Below are 18,087 nucleotides of genomic sequence, written 5' to 3'. Positions count from 1 at the left end.
TGTCAGCATCTGGGAGGGGCTAAAACTGACAGAGCTGGTATTAGAACCCATACCTCCTTGCTATGGGGCATGAGTGAACTGAGCCAGGTTAAACCTTGGATGAATGGGTGAAAAGCAATCTGTGAGGAAATGATGTGCAGGTGTTGGAGGGAGCTGTTTTGCAAGGAGACAAAGGAAGGTCACAGTGCCGTCTTGTTGTTGGGTGTCTGAAAGAGCCGGGTGGCAGTGTATCTGTTGTGCTGATGAGCAAACCGGAGGCCCACAGTAAGCAGAGGAGGACTTTGGAATTCAGTTGCCATAAGAGAGGTGGATTTAGGTTCAAAAGTTTTATCCTTTGCACGTTGTTTTAGATGACAGCAGTGACCCCGGTGACCTGGGTGGCCCTGGCTCACCCGGCTAGGGAGGGGCAGAGCCCTGAGGATTGAGACTCAATTCAGAAACCTTAACTCCAACTTCTTGGGCTTGAAATCAGCTCATTCGGTCCCCCGCCCCGTCTTTCTTACAGGGGTGTTGAAAAGAATAAGAGTGGAAAGGACAAATCACCGCATGATGGCGTTAAAAGAAGTAGTGCCCAGCGTTCACCTTTTCCAAATAACTAATTGGCCTCCATGTGAGAGCTACAGAGGGCAAATATTTTGGCTACACTGATATGTTTGCATGGTCTATGTATTAGCTGTGTGCTGAAGTAAGTCACTCACTGCGTCTCCCCAAGCCAGTTTCCTTCCCTGTAAAACGAAGGCATCATCTCCTGCCTGATGGGTTGTGAGAATGAAATATGCAGCATATGTGAAATAAGCATAGTGCAAACGATGAAGCAGTACTGTTATCTGTGGAATGCTCTGAGTCCTAGCTTCCCGGGGTCCATCAAACCCAGCTCACTCTAGGACCCTGAAACGCCTTGTTCTGGTGGGAGTAGAGAAGGTAGTTCTCTTTTTGTTTTCTCTAGCCGCCAGGCAGGCAGACTGAACCAGGGAGGAAAATGGAGGGAGATGGGTTTGCTCACTGCCTCTGTCTTATCCCCCAGCTGAGGGGGAAATGGCAGGGGGGAAGCGGGCTGTCATAACCTTTTCTTCGGTGAGTCAGCTAAAAAGAAATTTCTAGAGCTCCAATAACGTATAAGTGGTGGTTTGGGTTTGGATTTTTCAAGCTGCTCCCTCTTTTTAAGCTGCTTTAAGATGCAGAACTAAAAGCACACGCAATTGGGAAGCACATGGAAAATGACAGGAGCACAGCTTGTTAACTAATGTGAACTTGAAGAAATCACTCAGCTTCTCCGGGCCTGTTTTCCAATCTGTAAAATGGGGATAATGCTACCTATTTTGCAGGGTCATTGTGAGTATTAATAGCATGTGAAAGTGCCGGGCCTGGTGCCTGGCACAGAACAGAGTTTCCAACACCTACCTGTCCATTTCCTTTCCCTTCCTAGTGGACAGACCACAGTCACTGAGCTCAGACGAAAACACTTATTCTTCAGCCTATTATAATGGCTGCCATTATTCATTTAATTCTCACAACAACCCTATGAAACAGCTCATCTATAAACATAGAGGAAACAGAGGAGCAGTTCAGAGAAGTTATATTGCCCAAGGTCACACAGCTTTCAACTTTTAAAGCCAGGATTCAAACCCACTTTGTCTAGTTTGCCTCTTAGATATCAGAATGTGAGGGGGCTTCATCAGGCTGGATCTTCTGGAAGGACCATCTTTAGGTAGACTCAGACCAAGGGGATAACCCCAACCTGGCCCATTTGGGGAATGAGCTCAGGGTGGAGTTTCAAGGGCACGAAATAGGCCACTGCTAGAGGCAGCCTGGCAATAACTGGAAGAGAACTACAAATGAATGTTTGCTTCCCAAATCTGTGGGGAAGTTAATCTGTGCTCTACCAGTTTCAGGAGCTTATGTTGTGAGGGTACCATGAATCCTTTATTAAGCAGTATATATTTAGCAATAAATATATTATTGGTGGTCTTCTGTCATCTCCACTAAACATAATGTCCTACTCATCGTCTGACAGCCCTCCATTTACCACCCTACAAAGGAGAGGGATCTGAGTCTCCTTTCCAAACCCCTGTCCTAAGCTAGGCTGCAGAAGCTAGAATAGGAAGGCTGAGTCATCTTAAAAGAAAATGAAGTGTACCAAAGCCACATAGAACAAAAGTATGTTTTCTAGATCGTTTAACACATGGCTGCTTTTCTAGGGTATCAACCTGGGAGCTGAGGACGTGTCTTCTCTTTACCGCAGAAAGTAGTTACCCTTCCTTGTCATCTGTGCTGTCTCCCCTCCTCCACTCCCAGTTATTGGCATGACTGCAGGTACCTTATTAACTAGCAAAATGACTGCCATGGCACACTGACCGCTTGGGACTGTGCCAGGTATGGCACAGCATGGGCAAAGAGGGCCAAAATGGTCTTCCAGCAGCCCACTTAGGAGCTAGGCTATGGCCTGAGCTGCTCTTACCCTCAGGGTTCTAGATAGTTCCAGAGTAAAGGCCCTGGCCTCAGATGCTCACACAAGGATGGCTCTCATAGTGCCTTATCGGTTTCCTCATTTCTCATGGCTGAAGCAAGGAAGATTGGGTAGATAGGATTGTTCTGTTCATTTACAGCTATAATTCCTGAAAATAGAGCCGTGTGGCAGGGCAAGTCCTGGCTTTTGTGCTTGTCCCTTGTAAAGCAAGTGTTGGGTTAGTTCACAGCACTGGGGTAGAAAGGAGAAAGCAAGCTCCAGCCAGTCTGGGCAGCTCTGATGCTGGGTAACTCACTGCCCACATCAAAGGGAGATGACGAGGATCTCTCCATAAGCCCAGGGACCCACAGCTGACCCCCTCCCCTCACCCCCTGGGAGAAAGCAGCTGATACTCATATTTCTGCACAGGCTCACATGATAGAGGGGACTTTCATTTTTCAAAGAGAATTCATACAGCCATTGATTATACAGAACCATTTCTCAGTACTCTTTTATTTCCACTTAAGAAAAGTGGAATATACCATGATGAGGATTATAATTCCAAGACAAGATTGCTGGCTCATCATGTAGGGTACAAATACACTTAATTGTTTGACATTTTAATGAACGCAAAGCATGATTAATTAAGCATCTCTGCCTTCGTTGTACACGGCTGAAGCAGGAGCCCAGGGAGGGGAAGACTGCACAGCTTTCCTTGGTGGGGAAGACAGAAGCCCCTGTAGTCCTGTCTTGTTGTGGGGAGACTAACCCATGTTCTGTCGGTTGCCATAGCCCCTAGGATGGGTGTCCTTCCAGTCATCCCACTCCCGAGCTCTGTGGACTGCCTGTTCATCATCCTCTTCCTCCTGTTCCTGATCTTGTTGCTGAGCTGCTGTTTTGAACTCTGCCCAAGTGGAAAAATGAGAAAGCAGGGGTGAGGGAAAGAGCGACTGTCACGGGCCCCAGCTCCACTCTGAATACGACCACATAACAAGAGAACAAGGAATATATACCTAGCTGCCTACCCTGGGGCCAGCAGAACTGGGGAGAGTACTTACTATTACTTAACAGGTGACATGTTAAATAATAGTAAGACAGGATCCTCTGAGTGGTTTTCACGAGAAGGCAAAAACATAAAAGTTGCCCCTCAAAATGAATTCTATTTTGGGAAAGAATTCTTGCTAAAACGGCCAACCCCTCACAACAGAAAACAAAAACACCAACTGACCAACAGAACCCCAGCAAACCAAAAACACTGAAGTGTTTCCATAGTATAGTGGTTATCAATCTCGCCTGACAAAAACACTAAAGTAAAAAATATTTATGATTTTATGGTTTGTGATTTGCCAGGGAGGTGGGACTATAGGTGACTTCTCCTCCTTCATCCATTTCCTTTATTACAGTTCTACAATTCTGTGTGTGTATAAAATTGGAAATCACGGGGCAGCTGAACCTACCAGAAAAGAATGTGTGTCAGTTTGCACGTTTGGAACAGGGTCTGAGGTCCAAATGGCACTTGTCATGCAGCGTACCAAATACTAGGTCTCTTTTTTTTCTTTCCTTTGTGAGGTAAAGGAACGTTTCCTAGCTACCTTGAATCTGCCCACGAGAAATACTCTCATTACCATGATAAAGAATGAAATATGTGGGGAATCTGACCTCTCCTTACAGCTTAGGAGTCTTGTGTTCTGTTTTTCTTTTTTTTTTAAACCCTTTTACTGTAAAATAAAAGATACTGGAAATCACACAAAAATATATATAACTTAAAATTTGATAAGGAGGCTATACCTTTATAGCCTTCACTTGGGTCAAGATATGGATTTTCTGTACCCATCCCCAAAGCTTCTCCATTAGCATCTACCAAATGACACCCTGTGCTCACTGGCAGTTAATCCCCATTCCTTCCCTCCCTGGAAAGCACCAATCTACCTTCTATCTCTATAGAGTTGCCTATTCTGAACATTTCACATAAATGCAACCAAGTAACATGTGGTCTTTTGTGTCTGACTTCTTTCACTTTAGCATAATGCTTTTGAGGTTAGTCTTATCCATTTTCAAATATTTTGATATATTTTTAATCTACAGGTTTCTTCTTCCATCCCTTTCTTTCCTTACAAGTTCTCTATTGAAGGGGCTGGGGCATTTGACCTGTAGTTTCCCCAAATCTGGATTTTGCCGACTGCAGAGTCATGACGGAGTCCAACATGTTCTTCTGTATTTCTGCAGATTGGCAAGTGGACACAGAGCTTGATATGACTCAGGGTTGATCCCTTCTCATGAATACAGGTGGTGCTGTCCTCCCCCAGCAGGTGGCACATAGTATCTGTGTCTCATATGTTGTGATGTTAGCAGCTGTTGATGCTCAATGCCTAGATTCATTAATTTTCCCAGGATTTCAAAATGGTGATACTCTTTAACATTTCCTTTTTTATTAAGTAGAATGCTTTTATAAAGAGAGGCTTTCCCTCATCTACTACTATTTAGTCACCCAGGAAAAGAAAACAAGATTAATGCTCGATTCTTCTGCTTTAATTTACCATTTCTCAAGGTAATAAATTGGTTCCTTATCATCCTCTGAAATTGAACAATTTTTGTTTTAACTATAGTTATGAACTCATGGATTTAAACATATTTGATGGGTTTCAATGAATTGCAATGATTTCTAAAAAATATCCAAATAAGCTTTCTAACTTTAGTTTTAATTTACAGAAAAATTGAGAAGATAGTACAGAGTTCTTATACATCCGTACCCAATTTCCCTTATTGTTAACATCTTACATTACTATGGTTTGTGTGTCATAACTAATGAACCAATACTGATACATATATAACTAACAACTAAGGTTCATACTTTGTTCAGATTTCCTTGGGTTTTACGTAATGTCCGTTTACTTTGGTTCCAGGATCCCATCAAATATTCCATATTACATTAGTCCTCTGTCTCCTTCGTCTCCTCTTGGCTGTGAGAATTTCTCACTTTCCTTGTTTTTGATGACCTGGACAGTTTTAAGGCGTACTCATCAGGTATTTCGCAGAATGTCCCTCAACCTGGGGCTGCCTCGTATTTTTCTCATAATTAGACTAGGGTTATGACTTTTGGAAGAGAATAACAGTGAAGTTTCCTCCTTATCAGATCAAACCAAGGCTACGCACCACCAACATGACATCACTGCTGATGTTAACTGGGATCACTTCAGGTAGTGTTTGTAGGGTTCCCAACTGCTCCCCCCTCCTTCTATACTATAGTCTTTGGAAGCAAGTAACTAAACATAGCCTACACTTAAGGGGTGAGGAGTTGTGCTGCACCTCCTTGAGACAGGTGTATACACACACATTATTTAGAATTTTTCTGTAGGGGAGATTGGTCTCTTCGCCCCCATCTATTTATGTAATCATTTATTTCTATCACTATATACTCACGGACTGATTTTATTCCTTGTGTTATAATCCAATACTGTTATTTTCCTGCTCATATTCTTCCAGTTTTGGCCAGTAACAGTTCTTTCAGAAGGCCCTGTGTCACATTAACATACCTCAATAGTTCTTTGTTTGCTGTTGTTGTTTTTTGAGTGCTTCTATATTTTCTAGTACTACAAAATATTTCAGGTTCATCTTGTATATATATTCCCTGTCCAGCCCTAGAATTATCCATTTCTCTAAGGAGCCCTTTAATTGGAGAATAGTATTAGAAACCAAGATTTGGGCACTAGACGTGCTCGTTGCTACTGGCAATTATCCTTTTTCAAGCCAAACTGTCTCTGGCCAGTGGAAACGTCTTCAAAGTGGCTTCTGAGTCCTTTTGATATGACCACAGTAGTCTTTGAAAGCTTCTTTCCTATCCTTTATGACAAGATGTTCCAAGCTCATCTTATTTATTTCCTGCTGCAAGCTTGGAATTAGCTATTTCTCTAAGACATCCTGGTTTCTTTTAATGGGAATGGTATTTCAAGAACAGAACCTGGGTTACTAGGTGTGCTCATTGCTTCTGGGCTGGTCATTGTTTCTAAGCCTTTTCAGTGGATGAAGCAAAAGTGTGTGTGTGTGCATGTACTTTTCAATAAAATTTCTCATGAGTTCATATTCAGGACTAAAGGGGTGTTTTGTTTCTAACTCAAATTCTTTTGAATTACATCTGTATTCTTCCACATTAAAAGTCTTAGCTCTCAAAGACAGAGGATGATGGAATTTGAATATCTCATAATCACTCAGTTAACATTATCTCACGTTACACAGTCCTGGAATAACACTAATACTGTTACCAATATAATTGCTGAGAACAGTTCTTTTTTTTTGCATATTCTTTCCCCATTTCTCCATTAAAAGTTACACTATATCTACATTACCAGAGCACTGGGCATATAAGCATTAATACTTTCTCTCTTTCAAATCTCATTTAGTCTTAGTTCTACAAGTAACTATATATTTAATGCTGACTGATAGTCCTAATATCAATGTCTCTCTCATCACTTTGGTTGTCTTAAGCTCATTCTCTAGCAAATTTCTCAGAAAGGGATCATGGGACGAATATTTCCTGAGTTCCTGCATGTTGATAAATACCTGTACCTTTTATACCTAAAAGCCACTTTTACCAGATATAATGTCCTTGGCTCACATTTTTTCCCCTTGAGTATCTTAAATGTTACTCCATTTTCTTCTGGCATAAAGTGTTGGTGTCAAAAAGTTTGAAGATGATCTGATTTCCCTTCCTTTACAACCCACCTGCTGTTTTTGCTGAAGTATCCAAGGCATTTCTTTTTTTAAAAAAAGTCTAGTAATTTTATTAGAATGTGTCTTGCTGCTGGTCATTCTGGGTCAAAATTCGTAGGTACACGGTGTGCTTTTTAAAAGCAAATCTAAAGTTTCCTCAATATTAGTTTTTTTAAAAAAATATCTTTATTGGAGTATAACTGCTTTACAATGTTGTGTGTTTCTGCTGTACAACAAAGTGAATCAGCTATATGTATACATATATCCCCATATCCCCTCCCTCTTGCATCTCCCTCCCACCCTCCCTATCCCACCCCTCTAGGTGGTCACAAAGCACTGAGCTGATCTCCCTGTGCTATGCGGCTGCTTCCCACTAGCCATCCATTTTACATTTGGTAGTGTATATATGTCCATGCCACTCTCTCACTTTGTCCCAGCTTACCCTTCCCCCTCCCCGTGTCCTCAAGTCCATTCTCTACATCTGCATCTTTATTCCTGCCCTGCCACTAGGTTCATCAGTACCGTTTTTTTAGATTCCACATATGTGTGTTAGCATATGGTATTTGTTTTTCTCTTTCTGACTTACTTCACTCTGTATGACAGTCTCTAGGTCCATCCAGTATTAGTTTTAAGCATTTTTTTCTTTTTCCTTGCTTCAGTATTCTTCTTCAGATAATCTTATTATCCATATGTCAGGTCTTCTTTGCTATCTTTCATATTTGTCACTTTTTCTAGGAATCTGTTCATCTTTGTTTCTTTTTGATTTAAAACATTTTCCTTTTTACTTTAGAAAGGCATTTTCTGTTATATTCACTCATTCTTGTTTTCTTCTAGTTTAGCTTTCATTTCTTTTCTTTTATTCAAATTGAAGTCTAATAGATTTACAATATTAGTTTCAGGTGTACAACATGTTGATTTAATATTTTATATATTATATTCCATTTAGAGTTATTATAAAATATTGGGAAAACGGCTGAAGAGTAAGAAGTGGAGATCACCTTCCTCCCCACAAATACATCACAAATACTGGGTTTCGGCGGTCAGACCCCAGGGAGAGGACTGGGGTTGGCTGCGTGAACACAGCCCGAAGGGGCTAGTAGGCCACAGCTAGCCAGAGGGAGTCCTAGCCGGAGGGAGTCCGGGAAAAAGTCTCGAACTGTCGAAGAGGCAAGAGACTTTTTCTTGCCTCTTTGTTTCGCAGTGTGCGAGGAGAGGGGATTAAGAATGCTGCTTAAAGGAGCTCCAGAGACGGGCGCGAGCCTGGGCTATCAGCGCGAACTCCAGAGACTGGCATGAGACGCTAAGACTGCTGCTGCAGCTACCAAGAAGCCTGTGTGCGAGCACAGGTCACTATCCACACCTCCCCCCACCGGAAGCCTGTGCAGCCCGCCACTGCCAGGGTCCCGTGATCCAGGGACAACTTCCCCAGGAGAACGCACAGCACGCCTCAGGCTGTTGCAATGTCACGCCAGCCTCTGCCGATGCAGGCTCGCCCCGCATCCGTACCCTTCCCTCCTCCCGGCCTGAGTGAGCCAGAGCCCCTAAATCAGCTGCTCCTTTAACCCTGTCCCGTCTGGGCAGGAACAGACGCCCTCAGGTGACCTACACGCAGAGGCGGGGTCAAATCCAAAGCTGAACCCCAGGAGCTGAGCAAACAAAGAAGAGAAAGGGAAATCTCTCCCAGCAGCCTCAGGAGCAGCGGATTAAATCTCCACAATCAACTTGATGTACGTTGCACCTGTGGACTACCTGAAGCGACAACGAATCATCCCAAAATTGAGGTGGTGGACTTTGGGAGCAATGATATATACATATTTTCCTTTTTCTCTTTTTGTGAGTGCGTATGTGTATGCTTCCGTGTGTGATTTTGTCTGTATAGCTTTGCTTTTACCATTTGTCCTAGGGTTCTGTCTGTCCGTTTTTCTGGGGTTTTTTTAGTATAGCTTTTAGTGCTTGTTATCATTGGTGGACTTGTTTTTTGGTTTGGCTGCTCTCTTCCTTCTTTCTTTTTTTTTTTTTTACTACTTTTTAAAATTTAAATTTTTTTTAATAATTATTTTTTATTTTAATAACTTTATTTTATTTTATTTTTTCTTTCTTCCTTTCTTTCTATATCAGACAAAATAGACTTTAAAACAAAGACTATTACAAGAGACAAAGAAGGACACTACATAATGATCAAAGGATCAATCCAGGAAGAAGATATAACAACTGTAAATATTTATGCAGCCAACATAGGAGCACCTCAATATATAAGGCAAATGCTAACAGCCATAAAAGGGGAAATCGGCAGTAACACAATCATAGTAGGAGACTTTAACACCCCACTTTCACCAATGGACAGATCATCCAAAATGAAAATAAATAAGGAAACACAAGCTTTAAATGATACATTAAACAAGATGGACTTAATTGATATTTATAGGACATTCCTTCCAAAAACAACAGAATACACTTTCTTCTCACGTGTATTGGAACATTCTCCAGGATAGATCATATCTTGGGTCACAAATCAAACCCTGGTACATTTAAGAAAATGGAAATCGTATCAAGTATGGTTTCTGACCACAACGTTATGAAACGAGATATGAATTACAGGAAAAAAATTGTAAAATATACAAACATGTGGAGGCTAAACAATACACTACTTAATAACCAAGAGATCAGGGAAGAAATTAAAGGGGAAATCAAAAAATACCTAGAAACAAATGACAATGAAAACACTACGACCCATACCCTATGGGATGCAGCAAAAGCAGTTCCAAAAGCAAAGTTTATAGCAGTACAGTCCTACCTTAAAAAACAAGAAACATCTCAAATAAACAACCTAAACTTACACCTAAAGCAATTAGAGAAAGAAGAACAAAAAAACCCCAAAGTTAGCAGAAGGAAAGAAATCATAAAGATCAGATGAGAAATAAATGAAAAAGAAATGAAGGAAAGAATAGGAAAGAGCAATAAAACTAAAAGCTGATTCTTTGAGAAGACAAACAAAATTGATAAACCATTAGCCAGACTCATCAAGAAAAAAAGGAAGGAGACTCAAATCAATAGAATTAGAAAGAAAAAGGAGAAAAAACTGACACTGCAGGAATACAAAGGATCATGAGAAATTACTACAAGCAACTATATGCCAATAAAATGGATAACCTGGAAGAAATGGACAAATTGTTAGAAAAGTACAACCTTCTGTGACTGAACCAGGAAGAAACAGAAAATATAAACAGAACAATCACAAGCACTGAAATTGAGACTGTGATTAAAAACATTCAAACAAACAAAAGCCCAGGACCACATGGCTTCACAGGCGAATTCCATCACACATTTACAGAAGAGCTAACACCTATCCTTCTCAAACTCTTGCAAACTACTTAGGTCACCTTATTTTTGATAAAGGAGGCAAGAATATACAATGGAGAAAAGACAGCCTCTTCAACAAGTGGTGCTGGAAAAACTGGACAGCTACATGTAAAAGAATGAAATTCGAACACTCTCTAACACCATACACAAAAATAAACTCAAAATGGATAAAAGCCCTAAATGTAAGGCCAAACACTATATAAAACTCTTAGAGGAAAATATAGGAAGAACACTGTATGACATACAGCACAACAAGATCCTTTTTAACCCACCTCCTACAGAAATGGAAATAAAAACAAAAATAAAAATAAACGGGACCTAATGAAAGTTAAAATCTTTTGCACAGCAAAGGAAACAATAAACAAGACGAAAAGACAACCGTCAGAATGGGAGAAAATATTTGCAAATGAAGCAAATGACAAAGGATTAATCTCCAAAATTTACAAGCAGATCAATATCAAAAAACCAAACAACCCAGGCTTCCCTGGTGGCGCAGTGGTAGAGAATGTGCCTGCCAATGCAGGAGACACGGGTTCAAACCCCGGTCTGGGAAGATCCCACATGCTGCGGAGCAACTAGGCCTGTGAGCCGCAACTACTGAGCCTGCGCGTCTGAAGCTTGTGCTCCACAACAAGAGAGGCCACAATTGTGAGAGGCATGCACACCGTGATGAAGAGTGGCCCCCACTCGCTGCAACTAGAGAAAGCCCTTGCACAGAAACGAAGACCCAACACAGCCATAAATTAATTAATTAAAAAATTTCTATCACAATTATACACATTAAAAACAAACAAAAAAAACCAAACAACCCAATCCAAAAATGGGCAGAAGATGTAAATAGACAGCTCTCCAAAGAAGATATACAGTTTGCCAACAAACACATGAAAGAATGCTCAACATCGTTAATCATTAGAGAAATGCAAATCAAAACTACAATGTTATATATATATATATATATATACACACCACATCTTCTATATCTTTTCATCTACTGATGGACACCTTTGGTTGCTTCCATATACTGGCTAATGTAAACAATGATTCTATGAACACTGGGGTGCATGTATCTTTTTGAATTAGCGTTTCCATTTTCTTTGGATAAAAACCCAGGGGTAGGGGCTTCCCTGGTGGCACAATGGTTGGGAGTCCACCTGCTGATGCGGGGGATGCGGGTTTGTGCCCCGGTCCGGGAGAATCCCACATGCTGCAGAGCAGCTGGGCCCGTGAGCCATGGCTGCTGGGCCTGCGCGTCCAGAGCCTGTGCTCCGCAGTGGGAGGGGCTGCAGCAGTGAGAGGCCCGTGTACTGCAAAAAAACCCCCAAAAAACACACAAAAAAACCCCCAGGGGTAGAACTGCTGGATCATATGGTAGTTCTATTTCAATTTTTTGACAAACTGCCACACTGCCTTCCATAGTAGCTACGCCAATTTATATTCCCACCAACAGTGTACTAGGGTTCCTATTTCTATACATCCTCGCCAACATTTGTTATTTGTAGACTTCTTGATGATAGCCATTCTGACAGGTGTGAGGTGTTATGTCATTATGGCTTTGATTTGCATTTCTCTGATGATTAGCAATGTTGAGCCTCTTTTCATGTTCCTGTTGGCCATCTGTATATCCTCTTTGGAAAGATGTCTACTCAGGTTGTCTGCCCATTTTTAAGTTTTCTTTATTTGAGTTATATGAGCTATCTATATATTTTGGATATTAACCCCTTTCTGGGCATATCATTTGCAAAATATTTTCTGCCATTCTGGAGGTTGTCTTTTCATTTTGCTGTTGGTTTCCTTTGCTGTGCAAAAGATTTTAAGTTTAATTAGGTCCCATTTGTTTACTTTTGCTTTTGTTTCCTTTGTCTGAGACAGATCCATAAAAATATTGCTACGATTTATGTCAAAGAGCATTCTGCCTTAGCCTTCATCTCTATTTTTTTTATTTTTATTTTTTGACCACACCACATGGCATGTGGGATCTTAATTCCCCAACCAGGGATCGAACCTGCGCTCCCTGCAGTGGAAGCATGGAGTCTTAACCACTGGACCGCCAGGGAAGTCCCAGCCTTGCTTTCTTTTTTCTTTTCTTTTTTAATTTACTTGGCTTCATTGGATCTTAGTTGTGGCACGCAGGCTCTTTGTTGCGGCACGTGGGCTGTCTAGTTGTGGCTCATGGGCTCTAGAGTGCATGGGCTTAGTTGCCCCATGGCATGTGGGATCTTAGTCCCCCGACCAGAGATCGAACTCGCATCCCCTGCACTGGAAGGCGGATTCTTAACCACTGACCACCAGGGAAGTCCCTCAGCCTTCATTTCTAAAGTGATTCTTTCTTCTTACTTCCCCCAAGTTGTCACTACATTTCTGAGTTTTTCTAATCCTGCTTTGTATTGTTCTTCCATGTCTTATTTAATTTTCTTAATGTCTTCCAACTCACTTTTAAACAGTATATTTTAAATTTGTTGTTTTTTGAGTGTGTCTTTCTGGAATGTTTTCTCCCCCCTTTCTCTCTCTTTTTTTTAAATTGAAGTATAGTTGGTTTACAATACTGTGTTAGTTTCAGGTGTACAGCAAAGTGATTCAGTTATATACATATATTTTTTCAGTTTATATCCTTTATATCACTTACATGTGGAGTCTAAAAAATAATACAAATGAATCTATATACAAAACAGAAACTGACTCACAGACATAAAAAACAAATTTATGGTTACCAAAGCAGAGAGGGAGGGAGGGAGGGAGGGAGGGACAAATTAGGAGTATGGGATTAACAGATACAAACTACTATACATAAAATAGATAAGCAACATGAAATGCTTTTGATTCTCTCCTTTTTCTCCTTATAATCATTTTGTGTGGGATCTGACCTTGATTAATTTTCCATTCATTTTTCTCACAGCTTTATTGAGATATTTTTCACATACCATGAAATTTACCCATTTAAAATGTACAATTCAGTGGTTTTTAGTATATTCAGAACTGTGCAACCATCATCACAATCTGTTGCTCATTCTTATGTGTACTAAGCTTTCCTGAACTTTTAGAAAGAAGTATGGTTCAGGGTGGCTTTTCTAACTTCACAGAGGCTCCCTTTCTGCTGTTTTTATGTATGTTAAAGGAATAGGATGACTTGCTTGATTAGAGTTCTTGGTTCTGGTCCTCTATCCCATTCTTATCTAGATCTTTTCTTTCCTTATTCTTTATTGTCCCTGTTCTGCTCAATTTGAATTCTATTCTCAGCAATTTCTCCTCAGTGTGGGACCGTGTATGAGTAGGGAGATCTGGTGGCTCATTTTCAGTAGTTCATTAAGGGTTAGCCTGCTCCATCCCTTTCAGACCTTCTGACCACAGGTTGCTTGTATTCAGTTTTTATTGGAGGGAAAAACCCCTCCCCATTTCAACTAATGTTCTTAAACTGAACTGCCACACTTTTATTTTTTTCATTAAAAATGTTTAATTGAAGTATAGTTGACTTACAATATATTTGTTTCAGGTGTACAACATAGTGATTCTATATTTGTATCAATTATGTGCCATACAAGGTTATTATAATATTATTGACTATATTCCCTGTGCTGTGCATTACACCCCTGTGACCTATTTATTTTATAACTGGTAATTTGTATCTCTTAATCTCCTTCACCTATTTCACCCATCCTCCCATTCTCTCAACCACTAGTTTGTTCTCTGTATCTATGAGTCTGTTTCTGGGTTGTTTAGGACTCATTTATTTTGTTTGTTTGTTTGTTTGCTTGTATTTTGCAGTACACGGGCCTCTCACTGTTGTGGCCTCTCCCGTTGCGGAGCACAGGCTCCGGATGCACAGGCTCAGCGGCCATGGCTCACGGGCCCAGCCGCTCCGCGGCACGTGGGATCTTCCCAGACCGGGGCACGAACCCGTGTCCCCTGCATCGGCAGGCGGACTCTCAACCACTGCACCACCAGGGAAGCCTAGGACTCATTTGTTTTATCTTTCTCTGTCTGACTTATTCACTTAGCATAATACCCTCCAGGTCCATCCATGTTGTCACAGGTTGCAAGATTTCATTCTTCTTTATGGGTTAGTGGTGTTGGGAAAACTGGATAGCTACAAGTAAAAGAATGAAACTAGACCATTTTCTCACATCATTTCCAAAAATAAACTCAAAATGAATTAAAGACTTAAATGTAAGACCTGAAACCATAAAACACCTAGAAGAAAACACAGGCAGTATGCTCTTTGAAACTGGTCTTAGCAATATTTTTTTTGATCTGTCTCCTCAGGCAATGGCAACAAAACCAAAAATAAACAAACAGAACCATATGAAGCTAAAACACTTTTGCACAGCAAAGGGAACCACCAGCAAAACAAAAAGGCAACTTAACTGAATAGGAGAAGATATTTGCAAATAATATGTCTGTTAAGGGGTTAATATCCAAAATATATAAAGAACTCATACAACTCAGTACAAACAATCTGAATAAGAAATGGGCAGAAGACCTGAATAGACATTTTTCCAAAGAAGACATAGAGATGGCCAACAGGTACGTGAAAAGGTACTCAACATCACTAATCATAAGGGAAATGTAAATCAAAACCACCTCAAATGCAATGAGATACCACCTCACACTTGCCACGCTTTTTAGTGAATACCTGTTTGCTGTTTTGGAATTCTCCTGTTTGTCAGGTCTTTCACATGGTCTGTCAACTCCTTCTGCTTTCTCCTACACAGATGTCCATTCCTTGTTGATCTTGTGGCTATGAATGATTTGCCCTTAACTGTTTTTATTTTGAGTTTCATGGGGATACACGGTCACTTAGTTTTGCTGTAAATATTACCCATGAATTTTTTCTTTTGTCTTTTTACTGAAATATAACATACATGCAGAAAAATACACAGACACAGTATAGCTCAGTCAATTTTCACATCTGAACACATCCATGTAATCGGTACCCAGATTAAGATACAAAACATTACTAACTCTTCAGAAGTCCCCCTCAGGTACAGTTCCATTCATGATCTCCCACTAAGGGTGAGCACCATACTGGCTTTTAACCAGCATATACAAGTTTCAGCCATGTCTGAACTTTATTCTCTTTTGTGTCTGACTTTTTTTACTCAAATTATGTTTGTAAAACTTAGCTATATTTGTTACTTATAAGTAAAGAACTATAGTCTGTTTAACCTTATTGCTAAATAGTATTTCACTGTGTGAATATGCCAAAATGTATTTATCCATTCTACTATGTATGGGCATTTAAGTAGTGTTCAGTTTGGGGTATTACAAATAATGCTGCTATGAGCATTCTTGTACAAGCCTTTTGAGGAAGTATGGTCTCATTCCCCTTAGGTATATACGTGGGAGTGAAACTGCCAGGTCATGAGGGTATACATATGTTTGACTTTTGTGCAACATTACGACCACCAACCCCCCCGAGGTTCTCAATCTTTATTGTTTCCTTTCTTCCATATACTTTAAGCTTATTTTGTTCTTGTTTTCTCCAACTTCTTAAGTTAGTACCTTAGTAACCGATTTTACCTTTCTGTTTTCTAATATAACTACTGAAAGTTATACCTTTCTCTCTCAGCACTGCTTTAGTTGTATCCCACAAGTTTTAATGTATTTCATTATCATTCAGTTAAAAATACTTCTTAATTTTCTTTGTGATTTCTTCTTTGACTGATGAGTTATTTATAAGTATGTTGTTTAATTTGAAAATATTTAGGGACTTCCTATGTCATTGATTGCTAACTGAATTAGGTTGTGGTCAGAGAACATAGTGCAATTTCAATCTTTGGAAGTTTATGGAGGGACTTCCCTGGTGGTCCAGTGGTTAAGAATCCGCCTTCCAATGCAGGTGACAAGAGTTCAATCCCTGGTTGGGGAAATAAGAACCCACCTGCCACGGGGCAACTAAGCCTGTGCGCCAGAACTCCTGAGCCCGCGTGCTCTAGAGCCCATGCGCCACAACTAGAGAGAAGCCCACGCGCTGCAATGAAGAGCCCACACGCCGCAACGAAAGATCTCGCGTGCCGCGACGAAGATCCCACGTGCCACAACTGAGACCCAATGCAGCCAAATTAATTAACTAATTAATTTTAAAAATAAATTAATTTAAAAAAGAAAGTTTATGGACACTTATTTGGTGGCCCAGAATATGGTCTAAGTTAGTGAACGTACCATGTGCATTTGAAAAAAGGTGTCTTTTAGATATATTTTTCTATAAATGTCAAACAGGTTAAGGTGGCTGCGAGTTTTCTCCAGATCTTTTATGTCCTTACTGATTTTCTGTCCAGAAATTCTTTCAGTTACTGAAAGAGAAGTATGAAAATCTCTAACTATGGCTACAGATTTCTCTATTTCTCCATTTAATTGTCAATTTTTTCTTCATGTAATTTGAAGGCTGTTATTAGTCACAAACATGTTTATGATTGTTATGTCCTCCAGATAAACTGCCCCTTTTATCAGCACTAAATGTCCTTTTGAAAGTCCAGTAACACCTTTTGTCTTGAAGTCTACTTTATCTGACATTATATAGCTACTGCAGCGTTCTTATGTTTACTGTTATATGGTATATTTAAAAAATCTTTTTACATTCCACCAATCTGTACCTTTATATTTAAATGCATCTCTTGATAGGAGATCAAGAGGGTGGTGTAAGAAGATGTGGAGTTCACCTCTCCCCATGAACACATCAAAAATATATCAACGTGTGGAACAATTCTCACCAAAAACTAACTGGAAATTGGCAGAAAGACTCCTGTACAACCAAGGTTGTAAGAAAGATACACAGAAGCCCACAGAGAAGCCTGCGCTCCACTCATGAGTACTGTGTGGGTAGACTGCCCCCAGGTAGGGTAGAGAAACCAGTAGCCTGCTGTCCTAGGCTACTGGTTTCATGCAACAGCCATGCTGTGCTCTCAAGCCAGAGCTGAAAGAATGTTCTAGCCCTGCTCACTTCATACCACAAGCATGGCACTGGATCTAAGGTGGCCAGGACCTGGGAAGAGACTTGACCTTGAGATGGAGAGGTGACCCAGCTCTGGGGTGGAGCCCAGGTGGGGCAGCAGTGGTGACCATTGCTGGAATTTACTCAAGAGGTGCCCCAGAAGCAGCCCAGACTTCTGATGGCAGCAGAGCTGCTGGGTTTCCCACAGCCGCTTTGCTGTGTGTGTACCCTAGCCCAAGCTGAATGTTCTGGCCCTGCTCACTCGATGCCACAGTGTGGCACTACAAAAAAAGGAAATTACAGGCCAGTATATTTGATGAATGTAAATGCAAAAATCCTCAACAAAATATTAGCAAACCAAATCTAAAAATATATAAAAAGGATCATATACCACGATCAAGCTGAATTTATTCTAGGGTCACAAGGGTAATTCAATATATGCAAATTAATCAGTGTGATACACCACATTATCAAAAGGAAGGATAAAAATCACATGATCGTCTCAATAGATGCAGAAAGACCAATGCGACAAAATTCAACATCCATTAATAATAAAAACTCTGAAAGTGGGTATCGAGGGAACATATCTCAACATAACAAAGGCCATTTAGGACAAACCCACAACCAATGTCATACTTAATGGTGAAAA

General features: G+C 40.5%; 1 protein-coding gene across 1 annotated transcript in view; it reads right to left on the bottom strand.

Annotated features, from left to right (window-relative positions):
- Positions 1 to 2,882: 2,882 nt before the first annotated feature.
- Positions 2,883 to 18,087, bottom strand: part of IGBP1 (immunoglobulin binding protein 1) — a 33,969-nt gene continuing 18,764 nt past the window's right edge. The window contains exon 6 of the mRNA XM_024756345.1: positions 2,883 to 3,350. Within this exon, the coding sequence (XP_024612113.1) occupies positions 3,211 to 3,350 (140 nt within the window). The 3' untranslated portion in view covers positions 2,883 to 3,210. The remainder of the gene's footprint in view (positions 3,351 to 18,087) is intronic.

This window comes from Neophocaena asiaeorientalis, unplaced genomic scaffold, assembly GCF_003031525.2.
Source record: "Neophocaena asiaeorientalis asiaeorientalis breed wild unplaced genomic scaffold, Neophocaena_asiaeorientalis_V1.1 scaffold801, whole genome shotgun sequence".
Lineage (NCBI taxonomy): Eukaryota > Metazoa > Chordata > Mammalia > Artiodactyla > Phocoenidae > Neophocaena > Neophocaena asiaeorientalis.
The sequence above is the reverse complement of the archived record's forward strand: the minus strand, read 5'-3'. Positions and strand labels throughout refer to the sequence as shown.